Here is a 17,431-nt window from a genome sequence, read left to right on the forward strand (position 1 = left end):
AAACGTGACATTTAATTCAACCACCCTCTATACTTGCGGACCTGAATTGCAAATGTACTTGGTACGCAATTGTCTTTACTCTAGTCTATACCAAATTACTTCGCCAAAAATAGCCGATCTACAAGTTCACAATGTGTCAAGTTGCAACGTGTTGTGAGCTTGTGGATCTGCTATTTTTGCTGAATGTGGATGCTGGGGTTCAACTAGTTAAGAGGAGCTAGTCGTCTAGAGTTTTTTTTTTCATACTGGAAAGTTTGATGTTCTACTTATTACGGCACAGAAATGTCACCGTTATATCCTTGTAAATTAGTTCATTGTGTGACACTATCGTTTGTCACCTGCCAGCTCGCCAAAAGGAACTTACCGCTTTTGAATCAAAGGAGCCAGGTTTTGCGTTGAACTTGACCGTCTTAAGGCGTGCACGCTCCTTCCTCTCCACCCTGACAAACACAGAGACAGACTGCAGTCAGACACCAGCTCACTGACATCACTGTTGGCCGACATAACATCCAGCCATCGTAAACTCTTGTGGAATTTGAGAAATATAAACAAGTTTCTATGGCATTTCAGCAGATAATGACCGCTATGGACATTCAGTCCCCGCATAACTTCCGGGTTTGATGATGATGTCACACGCATACCCTATATACTGCTAACTACGCTCCTGTCCTGCCGGTTAATAGGATGTACAGTACCGGTACTATTAACCAATCGCAGCCGGCATAAACGCAAACATACTCGGACCCTCCAATTTTAAATCATTTAGTAAAGGTGTCACATTTATGTTAGTTATTTGCCTTATTTAAAATGGATACAACAATACATGCCGCTGTTGCTAGCACAGATTCACAGAGAGAGAGAGAGAGAGAGAGAGAGAGAGAGAGAGAGAGACGTTACTTTGTCAGACAGTGAATTATTATTAGGACAAGCCTCCTGGCGGAGTCTTGCGCCCCTTTCTAGTTCAAGAGAGAAATGGAGCAAAAAGTAACGGGACGACCAGCCCCAGGGAGCGTCTCCGGCAGCGAAAACATTTATTACACTGAAACACTGAGCCAGGAGGCAGGAGCCATTACTGTAACAGAACATTAGGCAGAATTCAACTATTTAATTGTTCAACAAATGGATATTAAGTAACATGATTTCATGGTGGGGGGTTATTTTGCCATCTATTTTGTTCAACTTATGGCAGTGGTTCCCAAACCTTTTCATGTCAAGGACCCCCACATTGACATTTATTAGCCCGCGGACCCCCATTTTAAAATATATGCCAGGGACCCCCATAAGAGAAGATATTTACGGCTCTAGCAGTGATTATCAACCCGTTTAATTACAAGGACCCTCAGTTTGACATGCATGTTAGTCTACAGACCCCCATTTAATGGCATTTCTATCTCTGGGACCCCCAATTTATATTGTAAAATCAATGTTAATGTAACAATCTGAGAGTGTACACATGGAACCAAATGGACCTGTTAGGGTCCATTTGGTTCCATTTGTAAACTCTCAGAGTTACAGACCCATAAAGGTCCATTTGGTTCCCAACTATCATTTGGCTGGGGATCCCCTGGAACTTCCTCAAGGACCCCTGGGGGTCCCCGGATCCCACTTTGGGAACCACTGACTTATGAGACAGTTCTTTGAATATTCCATGAAGCATGCAGCATTCTGCCAGCTCACCTTCTCTTGCTGGGGATGACTCCCATCTCTTCACTGTCCCCGTGAGGGGTCACTCGACGGGCCTGCCACCATTCGTCATCCGAGGCATTGATGACGTGGAGGATGTCCCCATACCTGAAACTGAGCCCTTGACTTGGGAGACCGCTGTCCTTTGATTTCTCATAGTCAAACAGCGCCCTGTTAGGGGTGCAAGAAGGACTAATTAGGGATTGTCATTATCGTCGCTCTAGGGCGGAGACTATAAATTGTATGTCCAAAAAAACTATTAGTTAGTTATTAGTTATTTTGTTACAAATTCATAATATTTTACATTCGTTAAACTTAACCATTTTCAATATGATGTCCCTATTTTGGGCATGTGACCTATTTTAATTTTCTATAGCTGATCAACAAGCTCATTATGCATCTCAATGCAATGTGTTGTGAGCTTGTAGATCAGCAATTTACTTTTAGTAGAAGTATAAAACAGTGCATTAATGTATTTAAAAAAAATAAGGTTTCTGCGTGACAGCGATAACAATTGTCTTCCCTGTTGAGTTTCTAATCCAGTTCCCTGTTCATATTATCATTGTGACACATGTGAGGTCAAACTACGCCTGACACACTGTTCTTTTTTGAGAAGCTAGAAGCATTACAGGGTCATTACTATTGGTCCATGGGGGCTTTCTATATTAAGCCACTAAACCTTATATCTGCCATGCTCTTTCAGCTATTGCCCTCAAACTTGACTTCTGAATGTCATTCATCATGAGGAACGGTGATGACAAAACCATAGTGGAGATTCAGAGTCCAGTATTGTCACTTCTCTGGTAGAATGCATATTATAATATATTATATTATATTATATTAACATATTATAAACCCTAGAGACCCTATTGGGGGGGGGGGGGGGGGGGAGATATTCCGCAAAAAATGCTATTATGCCATCTCAAAATGCAGCGTGTCGTGAGCTTGTAGATCGGCTATTTTTGGCGATGAGATTTTGTGTAAAGTAGACAGAAGAAAGGAGCAGACTTAGTATAGAGTGCTGGGTTACCTCAGACAACTAAGTAGAGTATAGGATTTAAGAGTAAAAGACATAACTACATTTTGTATTTAATACAATATTTACATTATTTAGGGTTAGGGGTTATTTATTTATTTATCATAAAGATGAGTCACATCATTGTTATTATATAAGACACATTACATTTACATGAAATGTGAATATGTGAATATTACGTTTGCATGAATATGTTTTTTAATGAATACGTCAAAAACGTATAATAAAGTCTGACCTGACATAGAGGGACCTCTTTTGATTGGTTCGCAGCGATCCTGACCCAGAACTCATGCTGTGGTTCATCATTTGCTCCCGCAGGTCATGGATTTTGGCTTCAAAACGCCCATACTCTGCAAGAGAGGTACAGACTGGATCAGGTACAGACTGGTACAGACTGGTACAGACTGGATCAGGACCCACAATAAAACAATGTCAAATTCCCACAATAAATTCTGGGCAAGAAAACACTCAACGAAAATGTTATTTAAATGAAACTCGTAGAACCTGACGTGATATATGATTGCAGTTGTTACGTAAATGATGTACCAAGGAGATGACACAGGACAAAGTACACACACACACACACACACACACACACACGCGCACACGCACACGCACACGCACACGCACACGCACTCACTCACACGCACGCACGCACGCACGCACGCATGCACGCACGGGTGAACACATGAATGTCCATGGTGAAGAAAGCAGACATTATTTGCTGAAATGCCATAGAAACCTGTTTATATCACCCACCCACCCCCATATTTATTTTTTATTTCCGTCAATGTCCAATAGTTTTACTCAACGTCCAGCTGGGGAGATGTACCGATATGTTGCATAGTCATTCTCATGTGTTAAGCCACCAGGAGGTACTGTACCAGTGGGCTCGTAAACAAAGAACATCTCATCACTGAATGGTGAAGCCTACAGCATTACACTGATGATTTGGCCACAAAACCAAAGAGGATGTCAGGGGCTTGAAAGTAACCCTGTTTCGCTGTTGACAACTCTGCTTTCCTCAGGGCGGCAGCGCAGACTTCCTACTGTAGGACAGACACTGACACACTGATACTGATAGGTTCAGGCATGGCTCGCTAAGCTGTAGCTTCTAGAACGTACCAAGCAACCAGTAAGGAGACGTGACACGTTTATGCACGGATGTACTTTTAATATCGGCTAAAGGGAAGAATAATGAGATAACAATGAGAAAAAGAAGAAAATAAAACCACCGACATGTGCAATCATTCAATAACAATTGCTTTTATGAACTCACTGCCCTCTGAGACAAGCTGCTAGAACAACAATAGACTAGTTACTTTGAAACGAGAAATGATCTGAGTTGAAGTGACTTCCCACTCTCACAACAGCACAACACGTAAACGCAGGATAAAAAAACAAATGCTTATGCTCTCCGTACATTTTTCCAACTTTATCTTTTGAAATTAGACTCACATACCTTTCTGCTTGTTCACTATACGTTCTTGTGTCTGTTCCCTACATATGCCGTCGGTCTCTGTGTCTCTGTCACAACACTATGGCTATACCGAGTGCAATGCTAAGTAGTGACAGAAAAATGCCTCTCTCTCCTCTGGCTGACCAAAGGAACCACATGCATGGGAGGGGAGATGTGGGAATGAATGTGACAAACAGCTGAATTGTTTAGTAACCATTGGATGTTTGCCCCATCAATCTAGCATGTGATGATGCACAATCAAATTGGAAGATTCGTCCAATCACATAGACGAACTGCAGCCGATAATACATATTTATCACCATGTAGTAACTGTGACATTTAGAATTACAACCTTATGAAAACAGAAAAATTACTCCCAGTCATTTTTACTTTGGAAAACTGACTGCATTGGCAGCTACAGTATGCTTCCCTTAAAAACAATGGTGCTATGGTACAAGTACCTACTCGAGGTGCTACTAAAAAGTGTTCTAAAACACATTAACCACTTGAATCATAACATCCCTATTCTTGGGGGAACATTCATGTAGATTGGCTATTTTCGACAACAAGATTTGTTGTAGAGGGAGAAAAAAGAGCAGATCATGTACAGAGCCATGAGCCGACCCTGTTGCCGTGATGTTTACCAATTATAGAGGGTAGAGAGGAGGGTCTTTACAAAACAATTATAGAGGGTAGGGAGGAGGGTCTTTACAAAACAATTATAGAGAGAAGAGAGGAGGGTCTTTACAAAACAATTATAGAGGGTAGAGAGGAGGGTCTTTACAAAACAATTATAGAGGGTAGGGAGGAGGGTCTTTACAAAACAATTATAGAGGGTAGAGAGGAGGGTCTTTACAAAACAATTATAGAGGGTAGAGAGGAGGGTCTTTACAAAACAATTATAGAGGGTAGGGAGGAGGGTCTTTACAAAACAATTATAGAGGGTAGAGAGGAGGGTCTTTACAAAACAATTATAGAGGGTAGGGAGGAGGGTCTTTACAAAACAATTATAGAGGGTAGGGAGGAGGGTCTTTACAAAACAATTATAGAGGATAGAGAGGAGGGTCTTTACAAAACAATTATAGAGGATAGAGAGGAGGGTCTTTACAAAACAATTATAGAGGATAGGGAGGAGGGTCTTTACAAAACAATTATAGAGGGTAGGGAGGAGGGTCTTTACAAAACAATTATAGAGGATAGAGAGGAGGGTCTTTACAAAACAATTATAGAGGATAGGGAGGAGGGTCTTTACAAAACAATTATAGAGGGTAGGGAGGAGGGTCTTTACAAAACAATTATAGAGGGTAGGGAGGAGGGTCTTTACAAAACAATTATAGAGGATAGAGAGGAGGGTCTTTACAAAACAATTATAGAGGGTAGGGAGGAGGGTCTTTACAAAACAATTATAGAGGATAGGGAGGAGGGTCTTTACAAAACAATTATAGAGGGTAGAGAGGAGGGTCTTTACAAAACAATTATAGAGGGTAGAGAGGAGGGTCTTTACAAAACAATTATAGAGAGAAGAGAGGAGGGTCTTTACAAAACAATTATAGAGGGTAGAGAGGAGGGTCTTTACAAAACAATTATAGAGGATAGAGAGGAGGGTCTTTACAAAACAATTATAGAGGATAGGGAGGAGGGTCTTTACAAAACAATTATAGAGGGTAGGGAGGAGGGTCTTTACAAAACAATTATAGAGGGTAGGGAGGAGGGTCTTTACAAAACAATTATAGAGGGTAGAGAGGAGGGTCTTTACAAAACAATTATAGAGGATAGGGAGGAGGGTCTTTACAAAACAATTATAGAGGGTAGAGAGGAGGGTCTTTACAAAACAATTATAGAGGGTAGGGAGGAGGGTCTTTACAAAACAATTATAGAGGATAGAGAGGAGGGTCTTTACAAAACAATTATAGAGGGTAGAGAGGAGGGTCTTTACAAAACAATTATAGAGGGTAGAGAGGAGGGTCTTTACAAAACAATTATAGAGGATAGAGAGGAGGGTCTTTACAAACAATTATAGAGGATAGGGAGGAGGGTCTTTACAAAACAATTATAGAGGGTAGAGAGGAGGGTCTTTACAAAACAATTATAGAGGGTAGAGAGGAGGGTCTTTACAAAACAATTATAGAGGGTAGAGAGGAGGGTCTTTACAAAACAATTATAGAGGGTAGAGAGGAGGGTCTTTACAAAACAATTATAGAGGATAGGGAGGAGGGTCTTTACAAAACAATTATAGAGGGTAGAGAGGAGGGTCTTTATAGAGGGTAGAGAGGAGGGTCTTTACAAAACAAACATAGCTATTGTTGTCTCCGGGGTTCTCCGGGAAGATTTCAGGAAACTTAGCGTGAACTCATCAGGAACATGTGTGTAGAGCCACAGTACCACAATGAAAGAGATAAATCAATTCCTAACCTAAAGATTCTCCCAGAAAATAAATTGAAATAAATCTGCACGAATCCAAGATCCTTGCTACTGTCCCTTAGCATATATCCGTTGGACTGTATACAGTTGGACTTACAGTAGGCTACATATATAATCCCCTTTAGTTGAGACATACTATTTTCCTGACTACAAAGATAACATTGGTTTTGTGTTGCGTAGACACAGAGCGGCTAGCCTGTGTGCTTGTGTGTGTGTGTGTATTTTAGTAATCTCCTGTTGATTACAGTACTGCCTTGTTCTGTTTCTATGAACAAGAACAAGCGATCACATTGGCCTAGATTGATGACAAGTAATAAATAGATACCATGGGATCATATGATCCCATGGTATGATTAATTTAGAATTGCTAGAGTGGTTTGTTTATACGCCACAGCTGAGATATTTTAATGGCTTACAAAGTACGAGAGCATAGGCTGAGATTTCACAGACCACCATTTTTTGTTATATATAGGCTGTTTGCCAGGCAAACAGCAGGATTGGGATTCCTCTACGTCAGGGTGGCAGCGGGGGCAGTCTCTTGTACAGGGTTTGATTAGGTCTGGCTGTATTATCTTTATTAACTGATTTATGATTTATTTTGTTTAAAAGGGAATGTTTTGCCATTTGTTTTTCCATCGTAATGTGTCAGATATCTCCCTGAGTCTCTGCTCTAGGATGTTATAATCAGCCTGTCATTTGCTTGAGAAAGCCCGGAGGGGTGAAACGTTGTTGATTTATATAGCTTGATATAAAGAGGACGGGAGCAGAATTATATTGTGTGGACAATTCACTTTTTTCTTCAAACTGTCGTTTGTGCCATGGCCCGTGAGTACATTCACACAGAACGTACACTGTTCTGAGCTTCTGCACCACGATTATAAGGCTGTATTAATGACGCATCAACTATAATGAATAGTTTTGATGCGAAATATTAGCCGGTGAGAATTTCACATTTCCGTATCGCTTATGCGCCCCACGGTGTGTAAAAGTGACATCCTGATAACACAATAGCGGCAATTCTATATTCGTTCCCATCCAAAAACAAAACAGAAAACAGGCTGAATGTGACACATTTAAAAAAAGGAAGCAAGGCAGGGCATATTAACCACATGAACCCTAGAGGCCCTATTCTGGGCATGTTAGAATAGACGAACATTTGGCAGAAATAGACAAACTACAAGCTCACAATGCAATGCGTTGTGAGCTTGTAGATCGGCTATTTTCGGGCCAAGAGATTTGGTTCCATGGGAAAAAAGGAGGGGACCATGTATAGACCCCTGGGGGACCCCGATCAACTAAACATAGGGTTTAAGTGGTTAAAGATTCAACTGCAGTGTGCATTCAACTGAGAGGACATGTAACATGAGGGGAAGTGAGGAGGGCTATAAGAGAGAGGGTGTGTGGTGATTAAATATTAGGGGTAGGTTGGTCAAGGCGAGAGTCAGGGGTGCGTCAATGGGTTGTTACAATGTCCAGAGGACAGGGGGTGAGTAGACTGTCTGCGATTGCATTCACTCAGTGACTCCCTCAGCCAACCCCTTTTTGTGAATGATGCTAATGCTCAGAACAGCCACACTGGTGCCAATGGCACGAACCTGGTGCTGGAGACAGGGCCCGGCGCGGTGAGCATTGAGCAAGTTCTGATGGGTATAAGAGAAGAGAGCAGTTAGTTAGTGCTACTTGATCATGGAGACCGGCTGTCATCTCAGAGTGAAGTGTTGGACTTTGGACAAGCGAGCTCCGGGGTTGAATGGGACTCTGGCGTCCAAAGTTACAGTAAGTCTGGCGTCCAAAGTTAAGGGTCTGCATTGATCACAGAGTGACTGTGTTGAGTTAGATTGTGTTGAGGGGCAGAACTTATCTAAAACAAGATTCCACAGTCCACACCAGTTTCTGTCCGCGACACCCGCTCGCAGCTACAGTATGTAGTATCTGACAGGCTTTAGGACCATGATTCATTGTTCCTGCTGCTGCTAATTACAAGTGGCATGACAACAATCAAGGCTGTCTTGTCCAATACAAGCAACTATAGTGCTGCGTTGTCTGCCATGGTTCATGTTTGTTAGCCTGAAGATGTCCAAGAATTATAAGCATTTATGTGCGCATGTTAAAGAAGAAATAAACTACCAATCATATGACTGGCCAACAAACAGGGATAGGTACATTTTACAGAAATAAAAGTCAGAAGTCAGAATTATGAAATTATGATATATTGTGATATATTGCCATAGGGTCATCTCCCATAATGCACCACTCACTTTATTTTTCAAATGAGATGTGATTTCAAGGTGGATGTCAGTTTAAATGTAATGTAAGTATGTTGTAAATATGGACACTATCTGGTTATAAAACATATAACCCGGTTTAACAGAGGTCTCGGTATACTTGTACTTATCAGTTGACATATTTGCATGGTTGAACACAAACATGAAGTGAAGTATGCACAGGTCAGCTGCATGTACATTCATATAATGATTTACTATATAAAGATGTGATATGTAGTGAGCTTGTAGATTGGCTATCTTTGCTATTCGCCATACAATGAAATAAATAGGGCTTAACATTGTTCGAAAGCCTTAGACATCTGTACTTTTGTGTGGATACAGGTGAGACATTTTCACTGATGTTTTCACAAGAAAAAAAGAAAGAAAAAATAAACTGGATCATTTCAACTCAACCGCATCACTGGTGTTTTTGTTTTTAATGTATTGTGACGGCTAACCTTTTCTGGAACCCAAGGAACTGAACTCCAAAACAATGCATGAGTCTGTTCTACATGATAAAAGTAGCTAGCTTGAGATGTACTGAAAGTGAAGATAGCATTAATACACAAACCTTGGGATTTGAAGAGAGTGACGGAACATGATAATTGCCAGAGAAAAATAGTTTCTAATGGTAATGTATTTGTGGCATTATTGTTTTATTTATTCCAATGCCATTTAAGTTGAGTCATCAGTCCATGAGATATCATATCAATATTAAGTAATACTGTTAACTGAGTTAACGGTTCACAAATACTAAGACTGTTATTTAGATAGCTTGTTTAGACAAATGCTAGGTTTGATGTCTACCTGATAACCTAGTTTCTTTGAAGCATAAAAAGGTTTTTATTTGCACTCTACTCGTGTGACACTATCATTTCTTGTTTAATGTTCATGCCATTTATTCTGATCGGAGCATCTACTAAATGCCATATTGTTATATTGGAATTTGGAGTTTGACTTGTTTTACCTTCTGGTCGGTACTGGGCAATGATGGAGACCATTTGGCCGGCTCCTTTCAGAGCAGCTGCAGCCTGTTCATGGGTGGCCCCTCGCAGGTCAATGCCATTTACCTGTTCAGACGAAAAGACAATTACAGAAGGTTATTTCATGCTTTGTTCAGGAGCACTGCTTTAGTGAACAGAAAGGCTAAAGTTAACCTTGCTCCCGCTGACTGTGAAGGACATTTCGTCATTGAGTATTTCTTATGTTGGTAACATTTGGTGCGGCCTGTTGCTGGGAAGAATGAACCCCCGGGGAGGGGCAACAAGCATGTCACTACTTGTGGTCTGTTAGATATATCAAACAGTGAGAGAAATGAATGTGTACCCAAGAGAGCAAGCTATTCTTAGACTTCAGAACCAGGCCAGTGTTGAATGTAATCTGTCTGGTTCCATCAAGATACCGTGGAAGACTCAGTTACTGATAGAATAAAACTAACATGCTGACAGTGCCAGGTTTATTTAGCAATTGGCTGAACTCAGTAAACCATGACACTTTTATGAAATTTGACAGTCTAATTGTCTGTACAATCATGTGGCATTAGCATGGGTGGGCAGAAGGAGCACTTATTTCCTACCCAAATTTGACTCATCATTAAGCATCATTAAGCATCATTGGCGCGACCGATGCCAAACTTTGCACACACACACTCCCTGGATGCCAACGATGAACCTCTGCCCCAATTTATACCACAACGGCCTGTTATAGCGCCACCATGAGGCCGACTTTTGCAAAACCCATTTCTTTATATTACCCGTACACATTTTTTCGCAACTCGGTATACGGTTAAGATTGCCTTCCAAAGTTCTGCAGATTTGTCCGTTTTGAACAAAATGCCTCAAATCATGAACACTGTACTGTGCGATTTCCGTGAAATTATGGACACACATTACCACTAGGCAGGGGAAGAAATGCCACATAAAAAAAGCGGACTCATGGTGGCGCTATAACAGGCCAATTCATGTTCTTACATATAATTGCACCGATCTGTGTACAACTTTGCATGCTCACTCCCTAGAGGCCAAGACAAAACCTGCATTTTCCACATCTGCCTAGCCACGATGAGGCCAATTTCTGCAGAACTTACTGTAAATCGCTCGGGAATGAGAGCGTCTGCTAAATGCCTAAATTGTCAATTATCCTGGTCCCGAGGGGCACTTTTTCTAGTTATTATTATTATTGTCTCCACCAGCCGAAGGCATGGGAAGAGTATGTTTTGTACATCCGCCCGTCCGTCTATGTACAGCTAATCTCCGGCACCGTTAACCCGGTCGATGCCAAACTTTCCACATACACTCCCTGGATGCCAACGATGCCACCAGGACGCCGACCTTTGTAAAACAATTTTTTTGATATTACTCCTCCAGATTCTCTCCAAAAATCCAAGATATCGTTACACAGTATCTCTATAGTCATGTGCTCAAGAACGATCTGTCCGATATTTCATATTACATCCTAATGGAATATGAAATATGAATAACATTGGCTTTCAAAGTTTGCAGGATTGGCCCGTTTTGAACAAAAAGCCTCAAATCTTTCACGCACTTTCTTACTAGGCTGAGGAATATATCCCACCCTTTTCACATTGGACTGTTATAGTGCATCAACAGGTGGATATTTGCAAAACACATTTTTGGAACAAAATGGGTGGCAGCGGGGGCATTGTCTTGAGTATACAGGGTTTGATGATGGCCAAGGTAGGGCCGAGCCTTAATTTCCGGGGCTGTTGAGAACTCTAGTTTTCGCTGGCTACCGGGCGCGGCTGCACTAATAACTTTGGGGTCGGGCCCGTCTAGAGTTTGAATGGATAGTTGTCCATCGGGAGACATCGAAGAGGAAGGAGGGGTGGGGTAGGATCAACATATGGAATGTCAAAACATGTCAACTCCATATATGGAGTTTTAGGTCAGATGTAGAGTTGCTGGCCAGCTCCATATATGCAGATCTAGGTGATGATCCAGTCTTCTCCATTGGCTATCCAGGGTTTGATGAGTTCAGTGTCGTGATCGTCATATATGGAGACGGCCATATATGGAGCGTGTCACGAGGCATGATGGGCTGACGGTCATATATGGTGGCGTGACATATCATGAGGCGTGATGTCGCGAGGCGTGATGGACTGATAACCATATATGGAGGCGTGACTGGCGGATCAACGGACGGGTTTTGCACGGGTTTTGCAGGTTTTCATAGTAATCTGCGACCTACAGTCGCAATAACAGGAAACATCACACCCATGTGAAGTGAGGGCGAGGGCTCTTATCATCATACGTCATCATACATTATCATCTCATATCATCTTCCTCTGTCCCCGTCTGCCTCTCTCCCACTGATCGAACTCCGGTCTGATGGCACACACACAACCGAAACCGTGACCTAACAACACTGATTGATGCTAATGTTGGGGATCTCCATTTTATGGGCATGTGAAAAAAACACATGGCCTTGCTTAACAACGCAGATTTGCACTGACGTCCACATTTGGGCACAGTCCGCCCCACCAGCCACAGACACACAACTTTAACTTTATATATACTGCTGTATATCATTGAATCTATGATTCATAAGAAATCCTACAACTAAGGTAAGTGGCAAAATGTGTGTACACTAACCCAGTGGTTCTCAAAGTGGGGACCCCCAGGAGTTCCCAGCCAAATGTAACAAACAACTGTCCACAAGTTCAATCTTTTTTTAAATATATTTCTGAAACATTTTAACAACACAAATCTTGTACACTTGTGTTGTTGACATGTTCAAGGCCAAACACATATGCATTTGGTGGTGTGAGCAAAGCTACTAACCGATAAGATCTGGTCCCCTCGCCGCAGCTCTCCGCTCAGGTCGGCAGGACCCCCGGCCAGGATGAAGGACACGAAGATTCCCTCGCCGTCCTCGCCGCCCACGATGTTGAAGCCCAGACCCGTGGAGCCTTTGTGGAGCATCATCTTCCTGGGTTCCCTGTACACAGAGTTCAGATAGCACGTCAGCTCGGGGGGCTCTGTGGGTCTCAGCATCTTTCACCAACGGTGGTGGACGAGGCTGTGTAGAACGAGGTGTTGCAGCCAACAGTACTGGCGTGTGTGAGTGTATGCGCCGCCGTGGACACAAGCCTTCTCTGTGGCTCAGTGCAAGGCGGAGCACAAAGGCGGTCGGAGCCCACAGGGGGGACGGTGCTCTACTTTAGGACCACTTGTCCCAATTCTGATGGAAAAGGAACCTCGTCACACTCTCTCACACACACATACATACACGTGCTCTTTCTCTGGCACTTCTTCTGCTGCTTGCACACAAACTCACACAGAGACTGGGGTACAACAAGATGCATACACAGTCAGCTACGCACCAACACAAACAAAATGCAGCATTTGGCTCACTCAAGTATTGCAGGCTTTATGAATCTGAGGCAGATTCACACGAGTACAGCACCAGCATAGCAGAAATATAACTGCCCCCCCAGATCATGTCAGATAAAATTGGTCAAATATCCCAGGCAGGTTACAAAGGATTAATAATGTGGACTTGATTTGAAGAGTAGGCTACATAGCCTACACCTAAAAGTGCATTTACAGACAAAACAACAACAACGAGCAGGCTACATTTTGACCACCATGACCTTCATCATGATGAAGACCTGCTAAGGTTGAGGCTTGGCTGCTTGGTTCTTGTTGCTGGCATTGTCTTTCACTGAAAACTGTGCTCAGAGAGCTCAGACAATCTTTTCTCGTCATAAATGTTATTCTGCCATCTGCTGGTGAATGTATGAACTACTCCACAGCACAAGCTCAACTATTTCCATCCATATAATGTGTTGGAAGCAACTTCCACTGACCCGATTCAGATGGAATTACTTTTTTGCATCTCATCTAGTTTTCTTTAAAATGCTTTCATTCTAACATGTGCCGAGAGACTAAGCGAGCATACTGATCAGTATCCATCCATTAGCTCATATGTAGTCATCTGCTTTATGCCTTGTTACATCACAGGACGCAAAATCATAAATGTCGACAGCAGGGAGATACAGGCCTCTTCAAACCATAAAACGAAGCTGTAAAAATCACATTTACTATATTGGACAAAATAGGGGTTCAAAGTCAATAGTCACTTCTAGTGATATCTACTATAATCCTGCTCCACAAACCACACACAGAGTGCCCAGCTCTCAACATGCACAAAACTAAATAAATGGAACACAAAATGCAAAATGCCATGATCCACAAAACGTCCCTTCAACATGTTAATACTTAGAGCGGCAAACACCAGAGAGCCAGACTACTGTCACTACTGCCCGACATAAACCATCCTACCCATGAAATACATAAACATTGTGCTTACGTTCACATCCTATGAATGTAACAACAATTCCACCGCCGAGCGAGCTAAAGCAAGTAAGTCGCCGTGCCTAGTATTCTTTATTTAAGATTCCTATACAAATTATTAACTTGTTTATTCCTGTTGTACAACATCAGATCTTCATATCCTTTTGGATAACAAAGGCAGTATAGGTAGGATAGCTGCCTGCTTACCGCTATCTGTTTGAGGGAATGACACAAATATAATTAATAAATAAGCAGCATACAGTAGGCTTAAATTTACTATAGCACTCATTTTGACACATAGCCTGGCTTGGCAAAAAAAAACCCTCCTCAGAAAATACATTTTGCATGTTAAAAGGATGCTTATAGCAATTTTGACACTTCATCAATTCTTTAACTCTGATAGGCTGCATAGTCAGAAAGTCTCAGCCATAAGCAGTCTTGCAGCTGTCGATATGTCGTGCTCCATTGATGATATCTCTGGCCACCTACAGTCCCTCAGCACTCATTCGTGTTATATGGGCTTCATCCTCGGATAACTCATCAGGTTTTTATATTCTCTTCTCACTTGAGACTTGTGAAAGCTAAGTACTGTACAGTCCTGGGCTACAGCGCAGTAATAAAAGGGGGAGAACGATACCAGTCAAACCAAGTGGTTGGACAAGAAGGGGTTCATACATTTGTATTATACTAACAGTCCGACAGGCATTAGTTCGACATAAGCTGCCGGTTACAACTAACCCGTGCTGTGGGTTAAAATTCACCCGTGGCTCCCGACATGCGCGGCAGGTTATAACTAACCCGTTGCAGGTTAAAACTAACCCATGGTTTCCTGTGAGGTATAGGTTTGGGTTTTGGGTTTAGATAGGGTGTCGGACTCATGACTGTAGGACTGTTAGTGGGAGGAACAGACATCACACACATTCACCCAGTCACGCTAACTGATAAATAAGTATTACATAAATATAAGTACTCGACATGAGTACATACTGTAGATGTGAACAGAGGGGGTTGGGTAAGGCATTATAGGTAAGGATTTAAAACAAACACGGGTTATTCAATTGCGATGGCAAACTACAGATGAAGCCTGATGTAATGGTCCGGTTATAGTCTGGTTGTTATTGGGCATGCAGCATGCAAACATGGATCAATGAGTGACTGCATAACCTCTGTGCGAGGCACATCATGTCTCTCTCATGACATCACTTTGTTTGCCAAGTAAATACAGTATGCCTTGACAGTGTGAGTCACACAAAGTGGGCAAAAGATAAGTGAGGGGGAGCTAATGGGCCTGAGAGACTGATGGAGGGAGACTGCTAGAGGTGCGGTGGCTTAGAGCAGTGGTTCTCAAACCTCTTCATGTCAAGGACACCAAATTAATATGTATTCCACTGCATTTGAAGAGCTTCTATGCCAGGGAGGACTCCCCACCCCCCCTCCCCCCATACAAGATTTGTGTTGTGAGCTTGGAGATCAGCTACATTCGATAGCTGATGTATATGAGGTTAAATAGATGTTGATTATGTGTTAACAACACATTTGGCTGGGGTCCCCTGGAATCCCCTCAAGGATCCCTGAGGGTCCCCACCGGAGCCCGCTTTGAGAACCAATGGCTCAGGGAGAAACAGACGTCAGGGAACGAAGAAAGGACGGGAGTGGAATGTGACCACATTCACGCAGCAAAATGGCCGCTGTGTGAATGAACACGTATAGGAAGAAGGGTAAAAAAGGACATGCAATGTCATGCACATACTGTAGTCAGGTAGGTAGGTGGAGGACGATGAGGAGGAGGTGGTGATGGTGGTGGTGGGAAGTATACCTGGTGACGTCCGTGTCAGGGAACAGGCCTAAGTGATAGGTTGGGAGGGGGACGGAGTGAAGGAGGGGGCTTTTGTCACACTCCACTGGGGAATAGTGTCTGGGGGAGGGTGCTCGGTCACATAGCTTGTTCACAGTGCTGTAAACTGGCTCAGGAGGCCTATAAGGGACACGAGAGAGAGAGAGAGAGAGAGAGAGAGAGAGAGAGAGAGAGAGAGAGAGAGAGAGAGAGAGAGCGCACAGAGATTAGCACACACAGGAGGAGGAGGAGGAGGCGGAGGGAGAGATGGAAATAACCTCTGACAGCAAGACAGAAAAATAAATGAAGAAAAAGGGATGGTAAGAGAGGGGAAGGAAAGATGTCTGATGCCTGTAAGGAATGTAATATAATATAAAATGTTTGTCCACTGAAGATGAGTTAAAGATTTGTGGTTTGGATGGGGATCCATGGGCGTAGAAAGTGTTGAGGGGAGGGAATGAGGTGCGTGCTTTTAGTGCTGTATAATGTGATGGTGAGTCAGCAGAGCAGTGACAAGTAGTTCCGAGAAGATACAGGACAATTAAGAAACAGTGAAGGACGGACAGAGGGAAAGAAGGTTAGGCTGCTACGGTAAATATTCACATTTCTCCAGTTCTACCACAAGCACGGACAGTAGAGACAAATACTGTGTTTGCGTCATCATGAGCATTAGGGACTTTCTATTCTCCTCTTATCATGCTCCATTAACTATACTGCGATACGTGGTCATTCCTCTGCAAACTCACAATGCAGAAATTATCTTCTATGACATGTCCAAAATAGTAATGCCAGGTTGAAAGTGGTCAAGAATAAAATGATATGATCTGTGGTAGCAAGGCCAAAGGTCAAAGAGAAATGTACAAAGTGAACAGTGATGTCTGTTCAGGCATAATATACAACACAAATCCAGACAAGACAAAAGTCTCACTCAGCATTCACACTCTTGAAATAACTTCCAGGGCAATGTGTATAATAATAATAATAATAATAATAATCATCAACCTAATCTTGTGTTGAATACTGTGAGTGTCCAAATTGGTTGCCTTTCTACAAGTTAAATTAACACAGTGTAGTAGATTGGGGTCCACAAATGGTTCAATTTGTACACTCTCAGAGTTACATAATGGTCCATAAGGGTCCGTTTGGACCCCTGGTGGGCCTCAGAAGGGCCAGATGTTGAGAAGCAGTGTGATATGGGAGGATGAGCATGCAAAGAGCGATATGACCAGTCAGGATGGCTCACCTCAACTGGAAGTGCTGGGAATCAAACCTGTGACCCTCTCCGTCGTCTAGTGAGGGATTTCTAATTGGAGGTACAGTAGATGGCAAAAGTTAACAGCTTTCGATACAGTTCTTCATAATCAATAACTAGGGGTGAAACGATACATTTTAACAGCGATACGATATATATCACGAATC

The 17,431-nt window shown here is 42.5% G+C and overlaps 1 protein-coding gene across 2 annotated transcripts in view; it reads right to left on the bottom strand.

Annotated features, from left to right (window-relative positions):
• Positions 1 to 17,431, bottom strand: part of dlg2 (discs, large homolog 2) — a 138,926-nt gene that overhangs the window by 12,773 nt on the left and 108,722 nt on the right. The window contains exons 11-18 of one of the 2 annotated variants that reach the window (XM_080780778.1): positions 17,256 to 17,315; positions 15,995 to 16,153; positions 12,664 to 12,820; positions 9,831 to 9,933; positions 8,195 to 8,239; positions 2,955 to 3,069; positions 1,678 to 1,854; positions 365 to 440 (exon numbers count right to left, since the gene is read on the bottom strand). In XM_080780778.1, the coding sequence (XP_080636904.1) occupies positions 365 to 440; positions 1,678 to 1,854; positions 2,955 to 3,069; positions 8,195 to 8,239; positions 9,831 to 9,933; positions 12,664 to 12,820; positions 15,995 to 16,153; positions 17,256 to 17,315 (892 nt within the window). Of the gene's footprint in view, positions 1 to 364; positions 441 to 1,677; positions 1,855 to 2,954; positions 3,070 to 4,181; positions 4,285 to 8,194; positions 8,240 to 9,830; positions 9,934 to 12,663; positions 12,821 to 15,994; positions 16,154 to 17,255; positions 17,316 to 17,431 lie in introns of those variants that run through there. The other variant, XM_080780777.1, reaches the window with a different exon arrangement.

Source organism: Protomyctophum bolini (genome assembly GCF_963924005.1).
Source record: "Protomyctophum bolini genome assembly, chromosome: 13".
NCBI classification, from domain to species: Eukaryota; Metazoa; Chordata; class Actinopteri; order Myctophiformes; family Myctophidae; genus Protomyctophum; species Protomyctophum bolini.